The sequence below is a fragment of the Pongo abelii genome, chromosome 11 (genome assembly GCF_028885655.2).
Source record: "Pongo abelii isolate AG06213 chromosome 11, NHGRI_mPonAbe1-v2.0_pri, whole genome shotgun sequence".
NCBI lineage: Eukaryota > Metazoa > Chordata > Mammalia > Primates > Hominidae > Pongo > Pongo abelii.
In genome coordinates this window covers 104,875,972-104,888,113 of record NC_071996.2, presented here as the reverse complement: position 1 = coordinate 104,888,113, position 12,142 = coordinate 104,875,972, and the positions used below count along the sequence as shown (strand labels likewise).

The 12,142-nt window shown below is 40.3% G+C and overlaps 1 protein-coding gene across 19 annotated transcripts in view; it reads left to right on the top strand.

Annotated features, from left to right (window-relative positions):
- Positions 1-391: 391 nt before the first annotated feature.
- Positions 392-12,142, top strand: part of C2CD6 (C2 calcium dependent domain containing 6) — a 186,056-nt gene continuing 174,305 nt past the window's right edge. For all 19 annotated transcript variants that reach the window (XR_008522960.2, XR_008522956.2, XR_008522954.2 and 16 more), the window contains exon 1: positions 392-1,972. Coding sequence is in view for 9 of the 19 variants with exons in the window: in XM_054549655.2 (XP_054405630.1) it covers positions 1,742-1,972 (231 nt within the window). In the remaining 10 variants the exon portion in view is untranslated. The remainder of the gene's footprint in view (positions 1,973-12,142) is intronic.

The following is a 12,142-nucleotide window of genomic DNA, read 5'->3' as shown; positions in this document are numbered from 1 at the left end:
ATGTGAAAGTTGTCAAAATCAAGTTATAGTCATTGTGTTAAAAATCCTAACAAATAGAGCTGAGGAAGGCCATGAAAGGAGGATCTTCATGCACAGATGCCTGATAATGAGGACTATCATAAAAGACTGCACAAAACCACACCTTGCACAAAGGCCATCACAACCTTACACACAAAAAATACTTCTATGAGGACATTTGCCCAGCAACTGTCTGTCCAATGTCCAACTGGCAACATCCTTGTTATTGATCCTTGTGGCCAAGGATAATTCTCTCAAAACAATCATTTTTGCTTTAAAAACCGTTGTCTTCCTTGACCTCCCTGTATATGCACATAGTTTGCTGTGGCACTTGTATTCTTATTGCAATGCCTACTCCTGAATAAACATCATTTTCTTTCAGAGAGTCTCCCTCTCTGTTATTTAGGCTGACAAGGATATGCCAAGAAGTAGCTTGGATACAGCAGTTAACTCTGCCTTCAGGATATGTGTATGGGGATATAAGAGTTAACTAAAAGCTGACCTTTGAGCTGGTCCTTGAATAAAAGAAAATAGATTCCAAAAATAAGAGGAATAAATAATGATCCTGAGCTAGGACAGTACATTTTGCAGACCTTTGGTTTCCATATTAAGAAATTTAGATTTTTGTGTACAATAAAGAAGTTCTGGAATTTTCTGGTTTTGTTCTGTTTGTATTTATTTATATTTTTAATTTAACTTTTATTTTAGGTTCAAGGGTACATGTGCAGGTTTGTTATATAGGTAAATTTTGTGTCATGGGGGTGTACAGATTATTTCATCACCCAGGTAATAAGCCTAGTACCCAAAAGGTAGTTTTTGATCCTCTCCCTCCTCCCACCCTTTGCCGTCAAGTAGGCCCCAGTGTCTGTTGCTCCCCTCTTTTTGTCCATGTGTTCTCATTGTTTAGCTCACATTTATAGGTGAGAACATGTGGTATTTGGTTTTCTGTTCCTGTGTTAGTCTGCTTAGGATAATGGCCTTCAGCTCCATTCGTTACTGCAAAGGACTAATACGGGGGCAGTGAAAGGGACGGATGACAGCAGGTTGGCAGACCCATGAGTAAATCATTGCAATTGTCTCGTGTGTGAGCTGTCCCAAATTAGGTGCCATAAAGGGAAAAGGTAAGTAAGATTCAGATATTTAGGGTCGGAATTTTAAAATGTGTCTGAATGTTTAAGATTTTGTGGATATGACATTGCTGCACCAAAGGAGTTTGGAACCTACTGGAGGTTTAAGAGGGAAGATGAATATTAACGTGTTATGTGTCTGTGGAACAATTGGGTAAAGATGTCAAAGTAGACTGTTGGATATTTAACATCTGGAGCTCACGGGACAGTGTAGAGGAAGTAATGACTGACATTGTAAATCTTCTAGAAAGAAATGGTGCAGGGAGAAAAGGACTCGTGAGGGCTACAGGGCGGACAAGACAGTGAACTAAAGTGGTTGGGCCCCGTGAGGGGCCTTGCTCTCCACCAGCGTGCTCTGACTTTTTTCTAAAGGAGACTAAAATGGCCTGGCAAGTGCTTGCAGCTGACCCTCCAGGCTCGCTAAGCACGCAGGCCTCCAAAGCTGGCCTCCCGCCACTCCCAGCATGGGCCCGGCCTGAGTGAGTCACTAGGCGGCACGCACGCGCTGGGAAAATGCGGGAAAGGCTGCGGGAGGGCCGCGCCTGCGCAGTAGCGGGCCGTCGGTTGGGCGCAGACAGGCCCCAGAAGATGGAGAGATGGAGCCACCCCAAGAAACAGATAGGCCTATCAGCACACTTGATAACCACAGCGGGCGGGTCCAAGTCCTGTCCCCCACCCCGCTATTGCAGAGGAATCCCTACAGCAGCCCGGATATCATGCACATTAAAGGGTCAGAGGCTTCTTCGGTCCCTTACGCCCTGAACCAGGGCACGATGGCCCTGCCTAAGAACAAGAACCAGGAGGGCACTGGTCACCGGCTGCTAAACGTGAGTGAGTGGGGGCCTGGCCGGCACCTGGAGGACCGGGGCCAGCAGGGCACCTGGAGGGTGGTGAAAGGATTAAAGGGTTCAGTGTGTGCCAGTTGCATCGCCCTTCAATTGGCACACATTGAACCCTTTAATCCTGTTTTTTTTTTCATTTATAGCAATTCCTTTTTTTTATTTTTTATTTTTATTTTTTATTATACTTTAAGTTCTAGGGTACATGTGCACAATGTGCAGGTTTGTTACATATGTATACATGTGCCATGTTGGTGTGCTGCACCCATTAACTCGTCATTTACATTAGGTATATCTCCTAATGCTATCCCTCCTCCCTCCCCCCAGCCCACGACAGGCCGTGGTGTGTGATGTTCCCCACCCTGTGTCCATGTATTCTCATTGTTCATTTCCCTCCTATGAGTGAGAACATGTGGTGTTTGGTTTTCTTTCCTTGCGATAGTTTGCTGAGAATGATGGTTTCCAGCTTCATCCATGACCCTACAACGGACGTGAACTCATCCTTTTTATATGGCTGCATAGTATTCCATGGTGTATATGTGCCACATTTTCTTAATCCAGTCTGTCATTGATGGACATTTGGGTTGGTTCCAAGTCTTTGCTATTGTGAATAGTGCCATAATAAACATACATATGCATGTGTCTTTATAGCAGCATGATTTATAATCCTTTGGGTATATGCCCAGTAATGGGATGGCTGGGTCAAATGATATTTCTAGTTCTAGACCCTTGAGGAATCGCCACACTGTCTTCCACAATGGTTGAACTAGTTTACAGTCCCACCAACAGTGTAAAAGTGTTCCTATTTCTCCACATCCTCTCCAGCACCTGTTGTTTCCTGACTTTTTAATGATCGCCATTCTAACTGGTGTGAGATGGTATCTCATTGTGGTTTTGATTTGCATTTCTCTGATGGCCAGTGATGATGAGCATTTTTTCATGTGTCTTTTGGCTGCATAAATGTCTTCTTTTGAGAAGTGTCTGTTCATATACTTTGCCCACTTGTTGATGGGGTTGTTTGTTTTTTTCTTGTAAATTTGTTTCAGTTCTTTGTAGATTCTGATATTAGCCCTTTGTCAGATGGATAGATTGCAAAAATTTTCTCCCATTCTGTAGGCTGCCTGTTCACTCTGACGGTAGTTTCTTTTGCTGTGCAGAAGCTCTTTAGTTTAACTAGATCCCATTTGTCGATTTTGGCTTTTGTTGCCATTGCTTTTGGTGTTTTAGTCATGAAGTCCTTGGCCATGCCTATGTCCTGAATGGTATTGGCTAGGTTTTCTTCTAGGGTTTTTATGGTTTTAGGTCTAACATTTAAGTCTTTAATCCATCTTGAATTAATTTTTGTATAAGGTGTAAGGAAGGGATCCAGTTTCAGCTTTCTACATATGGCTAGCTAGTTTTCCCAACACCATTTATTAAATAGAGAATCCTTTCCCCATTTCTTGTTTTTGTCAGGTTTGTCAAAGATCAGATGGTTGTAGATGTGTGGTATTATTTCCGGGGGCTCTATTCTGTTCCATTGGTCTATATCTCTGTTTTGTTACCGGTACCATGCTGTTTTGGTTACTGTAGCCTTGTAGTATAGTTTGAAGTCAGGAAGCATGATGCCTCCAGCTTTGTTCTTTCGGCTTAGGATTGTCTTGGCAATATGGGCTCTTTTTTGGTTCCATATGAACTTTAAAGTAGTTTTTTCCAATTCTGTGAAGAAAGTCATTGGTAGCTTGATGGGGGGATGGCATTGAATCTATAAATTACCTTGGGCAGTATGGTCATTTTCACAATATTGATTATTCCTATCCATGAGCATGGAATGTTCTTCCATTTGTTTGTGTCCTCTTATTTTATTGAGCAGTGGTTTGTAGTTCTCCTTGAAGAGGTCCTTCACATCCCTTGTAAGTTGGATTCCTAGGTATTTTATTCTCTTTGAAGCAATTGTGAATGGGAGTTCACTCATGATTTGGCTCTCTGCTTGTCTATTAGTGTATAGGAATGCTTGTGATTTTTGCACATTGATTTTGTATCCTAAGACTTTGCTGAAGTTCCTTATCAGCTTAAGGAGATTTTGGGCTGAGGCGATGGTGTTTTCTTAATATACAAAGATGTCATCTGCAAACAGGGACAATTTGACTTCCTCTTTTCCTAATTGAATACCCTTTATTTCTTTCCCTTGCCTGACTGCCCTGGCCAGAAGTTCCAACACCATGTTGAATAGGAGTGGTGAGAGAGGGCATCCCTGTCTTGTGCCAGTTTTCAAAGGGAATGCTTCCAGTTTTTGCCCATTCAGGATGATATTGGCTATGGGTTTGTCATAAATAGCTCTTACTATTTTGAGATACGTCCCATCAATACGTAGTTTATTGAGAGTTTTTAGCATGAAGCACTGTTGAATTTTGTCAAAGGCCTTTTCTGCATCTATTGAGATAATCATGTGGTTTTTTTCTCTTTGGTTCTGTTTATATGATGGATTACGTTTATTGATTTGCATATGTTGAACCAGCCTTGCATCCCAGGGATGAAGCCCACTTGATCATGGTGGATAAGCTTTTTGATGTGCTGCTGGATTCGATTTGCCAGTGTTTTATTGAGGATTTTTGCATTGATGTTCATCAGGGATATTGGTCTAAAATTCTCTGTTTTTGTGGTGTCTCTGCCAGGCTTTGGTATCAGAATGATGTTGGCCTCATAAAATAAATTTGGGATGATTCCCTCTTTTTCTATTGATTGGAATAGTTTCAGAAGGAATGGTACCAGCTCCTCCTTGTACCTCTGGTAGAATTTGGCTGTGAAGCCGTCTGGTCCTGGACTTTTTTTGGTTGGTAGGCTAGTAATTATTGCCTCAATTTCAGAACCTGTTATTGGTCTATTCAGGGATTCAACTTCTTCCTGGTTTAGTCTTGGGAGGGTGTATGTGTCCAGGAATTTATCCATTTCTTCTAGATTTTGTAGTTTATTTGCATAGAGGTGTTTATAGTATTCTCTGATGGTGGTTTGTATTTCTGTGGGATCGGTGGTGATATCCCCTTTATCATTTTTTATTGTGTCTATTTGATTCTTCTCTCTTTTCTTCTTTATTAGTCTTGCTAGCGGTCTGTCAATTTTGTTGATCTTTTCAGAAAACCAGCTCCTGGATTCATTGATTTTTTTGAAGGGATTTTGTGTCGCTATCTCCTTCCGTTCTGCTCTGATCTTAGTTATTTCTTGCCTTCTGCTAGCTTTTGAATGTGTTTGCTCTTGCTTCTCTAGTTCTTTTAATTATGATGTTAGGGTGTCAATTTTAGTTCTTTCCTGCTTTCTTTTGTGGGCATTTAGTGCTATAAATTTCCCTCTACACACTGCTTTAAATGTGTCCCAGAGATTCTGGTATGTTGTGTCTTTGTTCTCATTGGTTTCAAAGAACATCTTTATTTCTGCCTTCATTTCGTTATGTACCCAGTAGTCATTCAGGAGCAGGTTGTTCAGTTTCCATGTAGTTGAGCAGTTTTGAGTGAGTTTCTTAATCCTGAGTTCTAGTTTGATTGCACTGTGGTCTGAGAGACAGTTTGTTATAATTTCTGTTCTTTTACATTTGCTGAAGAGTGCTTTACTTCCAACTATGTGGTCAATTTTGGAATAAGTGTGATGCGGTGCTGAGAAGAATGTATATTCTGTTGATTTGGGGTGGAGAGTTCTGTAGATGTCTATTAGGTCTGCTTGGTGCAGAGTTGAGTTCAATTCCTGGATATCCTTGTTAACTTTCTTTCTCATTGATCTGTCTAATGTTGACAGTGGTGTGTTAAAGGCTCCCATTATTATTGTGTGGGAGTCTAAGTCTCTTTTTAGGTCTCTAAGGACTTGCTTTATGAATCTGGGTGCTCCTATATTGGGTGCATACATATTTAGGATAGCTCTTCTAATAGGATAGCTCTTCTAATAATAATATGCTAATAGGATAGCATATCTTTAGGATATGCATACATATTTAGGATGTCTCTTTTGATCTTTGTTGGTTTAAAGTCTGTTTTATCAGAGACTAGGATTGCAACCCCTGCTTTTTCTTGTTTTCCATTTGCTTGGTAGATCTTCCTCTATCCCTTTATTTTGAGCCTATGTGTGTCTCTGCACGTGAGATAGGTCTCCTGAATACAGCACACTGATGGGTCTTGCCTCTTTATCCAATTTGCCAGTCTGTGTCTTCTAATTGGAGCATTTAGCCCATTTACATTTAAGGTTAATATTGTTATGTGTGAATTTGATCCTGTCATTATGATGTTAGCTGGTTATTTTGCTCATTAGTTGATGTAGTTTCTTCCTAGCATCAATGGTCTTTACAATTTGGCATGTTTTTACAGTGGCTGGTACCGGTCATTCCTTTCCACGTTTAGTGCTTCCTTCAGGAGCTCTTCTAATGCAGGCCTGGTGGCGACAAAATCTCTCAGCATTTGTTGGTCTGTAAAGGATTTTATTTCTCCTTCACTTATGAAGCTTAGTTTGGCTGGATATGAAATTCTGGGTTGAAAATTGTTTTCTTTAAGAATGTTGAATATTGGCCCCCACTCTCTTCTGGCTTGTAGAGTTTCTGCCAAGAGATCTGCTGTTAGTCTGATGGGCTTCCCTTTGTGGGTAACCCGACCTTTCTCTCTGGCTGTCCTTAACATTTTTTCCTTCATTTCAACTTTGGTGAATCTGACAATTATGTGTCTTGGAGTTCCTCTTCTCAAGGAGTATCTTTGTGGCATTCTCTGTATTTCCTGAATTTGAATGTTGGCCTGCCTTGCTAGGTTGGGGAAGTTCTCCTGGATAATATCCTGAAGAGTGTTTTCCAACTTGATTCCATTGTCTCTGTCACTCTCAGGTACACCAATCAGACGTAGATTTGGTCTTTTCACATAGTCCCATATTTCTTGGAGGCTTTGTTCATTTCTTTTTATTCTTTTTTCTATCAACTTCTCTTCTTGCTTCATTTCATTCATTTGATCTTCAACCACTGATACCCTTTCTTCCACTTGATCAAATCGGCTACTGAAGCTTGTGCATGTGTCACATAGTTCTTGTGCCATGGTTTTCAGCTCCATCAGGTCATTTAAGGACTTCTCTACAGTGTTTATTCTAGTTAGCCATTCATCTAATCTTTTTTCAAGGTTTTTAGCTTCTTTACGATGGGTTTGAACATCCTCCTTTAGCTCAGAGTAGTTTGCTATTACCGATCATCTGAAGCCTTCTTCTCTCAACTCGTCAAATTCATTCTCTGTCCAGCTTTGTTCCCTTGCTGGCGAGGAGCTGTGTTCCTTTGTAGGAGAAGAGGCGCTCTGATTTTTAGAATTTTCAGCTTTTCTGCTCTGGTTTCTCCCCATCTTTGTGGGTTTATCTACCTTTGGTCTTTGATGTTGGTGACCTACAGATGGGGTTTTGGCGTGGATGTGCTTTTTGTTGATGTTGATGCTATTCCTTTCTGTTTGTTAGTTTTCCTTCTAATAGTCAGGTCCCTCAGCTGCAGGTCTGTTGGAGTTTGCTGGTGGTCCACCCCAGACCCTGTTTGCCTGGTATCACCAGTGGAGGCTGCAGAACAGTAAATATTGCAGAACAGCAAATGTTGCTGTCTGATCCTTCTTCTGGAAGCTTTGTCTCAGAGGGGCACCCAGTTGTATGAGGTGTCAGTTGGCCCCTACTGGGAGGTGTCTCCCAGTTAGGCTACTCGGGGGTCAGGGACCCACTTGAGGAGGCAGTCTGTCCATTCTCAGATCTCAAACTCCGTGCTAGGAGAAGCACTACTCTCTTCAAAGCTGTCAGACAGGGATGTTTAAGTCTGTAGAAGTTTCTGCTGCCTTTTGTTCAGCTATGCCCTGCCCCCAAAAGTGGAGTCTACAGAGGCAGGCAGGCCTCCTTGAGCTGCGGTGGGCTCCACTCAGTTTGAGCTTCCCGGCTTCGTTTACCTACTCAAACTTCAGCAATGGCGGACGCCCCTCCCCCAGGCTTGCTGCCACTTTGCAGTTCGATCTTGGACTGCTGTGCTAGCAGTGAGCAAGGCTCCGTGGGCGTGGGACCCTCCGAGCCAGGTGGGGGATATAACGTCCTGGTGTGCCGTTTGCTAAGGCCATTGGAAAAGTGCAGTATTAGGGTGGGAGTGTCCCGATTTTGCAGGTGCCGTCTGTCATAGCTTCCCTTTGCTAGGAAAGGGAATTCCCCAACCCCTTGTGCTTCCCGGGTGAGGTGATGCCCCACCCTGCTCCATGGGCTGCACCCACTGTCTGACAAGCCCCAGTGAGATGAACCCAGTACCTCAGTTGGAAATGCAGAAATCACCTGTCTTCTGTGTCACTCACACTGGGAACTGCAGACTGGAGCTGTTCCTATTCTGCTATCTTGGCTTTTTTTTTTTTTTTTTTTCAAGACGGAATCTCACTCTGTTGCCCTCCCCCAGGCTGGAGTGCAGTGGCATGATCTCAGCTCACAGCAACCTCCACCTCCCAGGTTCAAGTGATTCTCCTGCCTCAACCTCCTGAGTAGCTGGGATTATAGGCACCCGCCACCACGCCAGGTGAAGTTTTGTATTTTTAGTAGAGACGGGATTTTGCCATGTTGATCATGCTGGACTTGAACTCCTGACCTCAGGTGATCCACCCACCTGGCCTCCCAAGGTGCTGGGATTACAGGTGTGAGCAACCGTGCCCGGCCACCTTTAATCCTTTTGAAACCCTCTAAATTAGAGGGTGGTAATACCTGAGAAAGAGTTGACCTGTGGGACCTTGGGCAATTATTTAACTTGTTAGAGTCTTGTTTTATTCACTGTTCAGTGAAGACAATTAATACTTACCTTACTTAAAGGAGAACAAAAGGAAATAATGATATAAAGTGCTTAGCACAGTACAAAGAACAAAGTACAGAGTCAAAAGTTAGCTGCTGTCACCATCATCATCATCACTGGGATTTTATTTATTTGGTTACAGGGCCAAACTTCTGAAATTTTAGTTACCCCTGTTTTCATTCCTGAGGTTATTACAGAGTGAATCTGCAGAAGCAAATCTGTGTCCTGTCTGCAAAGTGAATTATTGGCCTCCTGAAACTCTGGAGTTTACCACTATACTTAGTAGTACCACTAGAGCATGGAGACCTAAACGGCAAAGGGGAATCAAATTGAAACTCACCTTTTCAAAGTTGTTGGAAGATATTAGGACATTTTCAAAAATCCTTTAATTGTTAGGGATACTAGCATTCATCTGTGATAAGTGTCACAAATATTTTCTCATAATTCAACAGTTGTTTTTTTTTTGACTGTCGATAGTGCTTTTTGCTGTGCAATCCTTAGTTTCATTAATGTTTAAAATGATTTTTCTGTTCTCTATTTTATTTCTGCTCCAATCTTTACTATTTTTTTATTCTGCTAACTTTGGGCTTACTTTGTTTTTGCTATACAGTTATTAAAAGTGTAAAGTTAGGTTGTTTATTTGAGTTCTTCTTTTTTGATGTAGATATTTATTGTTCTAACCTTCCCTCTTATAACTGCTTTCACAGCATCCCATAAGTTTGAGTATATTGTGTTTCTGTTTTTGTTGGTCTCAAAATATTTTTTGATTTCTATTTGATCTCTTCTTTGATACTTAGTTATTCAGAAGCCTGTTGTTAATTTCCACGTCTTTGTGAATTTTCCAAATTTCCTCTTATTGATTTCTAGTTTCATAACATTATGTTGATTTTGTATGCTGTAACTTTACTGAATTTATTTATCAGATACAGGAGTTTTTTGTAGAAATCTATAGGTTTTTCTAGATAAAAGATCATATCATTAGCAAATAGGGACAATTTGACTTTCCCTTTTCCAATCTGGATGCCTTTTATTTTTTTTCTCTTGCCTGATTACTCTGGCTGGGACTTTCAGTCAGTGGTTAAAGTGGGCATTCTTGTCTTATTCTAGTTATTAGAGGAAAGGCTTTTAGCTCTTCCCAATTCAGTATGATGTCAGCCATGCATTTGTTATATATGGGCTTTATTATGTTGAAGTATATTCCTTCTATGCCAGTTTGTTGAATTTTTTTTTATCATGAAGGGATATTGAATTTTATCAAATGCTTTCTGTGTCTATTGAGATGATCATTTGGTGTTTGCCCTTAATTCTGTTGATGTGATGTTTTATGTTTATTGATTTGCATGTGCTGAACCATCCTTGCATTCCCTGGGATAAATCCCATTTGATCATGGTATGTATATATATTATCTTTTTGATATGCTGTTTCATTCAGTTTGCTAGTATTTGCATCTATGTTCATTAGGGATATTGACCTATAGATTTCTTTTTTGTTGTTGTATCCTTGTCTGGTTTTTGCATCAGGGTAATACTGGCCTCAAAGAATGTGTCAGGGAGAATTCTGTCTTCTTCATTTTTTGAAATAGTTTGAGGAGAATTCATGTTAGTTCTTCATTGAGAGTTTGGTAGAATTCAGCAGTGAAGTCATGTGGTCTGTGACTTTTCTTTGTTGAGAGACATTTTTTTTTTTGAGACGGAGTCTCGCACTGTCACCCAGGCTGGAGTGCAGTGGTGTAATCTTGGCTCACTGCAAGCTCTGCCTCTCGGGTTCACACCATTCTCCTGCCTCAGCCTCCCAAGTAGCTGAGACTACAGGCGCCCGCCACCACGCCTGGCTAATTTTTTTTTCATATATTTTAGTAGAGACGGGGTTTCACTGTGTTAGCTAAGATGGTCGCGATCTCCTGACCTCATGATCTGCCTGCCTCAGCCTCCCAAAGTGCTGGGATTACAGGCATGAGCCACCGTGCCTAGCTGAGAGACATCTTATTACTGCTTCAATCTCATTACTTGTTATTGGTCTGTTCAGGCTTTCTATTTCTTCCTAAGTCAATATTGGTCACTCGTATTTGTCTAGGAATTTATCCATTTCTTCTGGGTTTTCCAATTTGTTAGTGTATAGTTATTTCTAATAGTCTCTGGTAATCTTTTGTATGTCTGTGACATAAGTTATATTTCCTTTTTCATTTCTGAGTTTGTTTATTTGAGGTTCTCTCTCTTTTTCTTGGTTACTTTAGTAAGGTCAAAAACCAAATTTTTGTTTTGCTGATTCTTTGTACTTTTTAAAGGTTCTATTTCAATTACTTCTGCTCTGATCTTTGTTATTTCTTTTCTTCCACTAATTTTAGGTTTGGTTTATTCTTGCTTTTCTTCTTTCTTGATGTGTATTGTTAGATTGTTTATTTGAAACCTTTCTACTTCTTTGATATAGGTGCTTACTGCTATAATCTTCCCTCTTAGCACTGCTTTTGCTGTATCCCATAGTTTTGGCATGTTGTGTTTCAATTTGTATGTGTTTCAAGAAATTTTTTAATTTTCTGTTTAATTTCTTCCTTGACCCAATGATCATTGAAGAGCGTGCTGTTAATTTATATGTGTCTGTACAGTTTCCAAAGTTCCCCTTGTTACTGATTTCTAGTTTTATTCCATGGTGGTCTCAGAAGATACTTGATATGATTTTGATGTTTTAAAATTTGGTAAGACTTGTGTCCTAATATATAGTCTGTCATGGAGAATTTTCCATGTGGTGATGAGAAGAGTGTATATTCAGTAGCTGTTGGATGAAATATTCTGTAAATGTCTGTTAGGTCTATTTGGTTTAATGTGTAATTTAAATCCAGTGTTTCTCTGTTAGTTTTCTGTCTAGATGATCTGTCTAATGCTGAGAGTAGTGTGTTAAAGTCCCCAGATATTATTGTATTGGAGTCTATCCTTCCCTTTGGATGTAATACTATTTATATATCTGAGTACTCTGGTGTTGGGTATGTAATATATTTAGAATTGTTATATCCTCTTGCTGAATTGACACGTTTATCATTATATAATGACCTACTGACCTTTTTTTTCATTGTCTCTTTACTGTTTTTTACTTTAAGTCTATTTTATCTGATATAACCATAGCTACTTCTGCTCCTGGCATAGCTATTCTTTGAATATTTTTTTCTATCCCTTTACTTTCATTCTATATGTGCCTTTACAGATGAGATGAGTTTCTTATAGGCAGCATATAGTTGGGTCAAGTTTTGTTTTTAATCAACTTTTTTGCATTTTTATTTCTTTCTCTTTTCTTTTTTCTTTCTTTCTTTTTTTTTTTTTTTGAGACAGGATCTCACTCTGTCACAGAGGCTGGAGTGTAGTGGCATAATCACAGTTCACTGCAG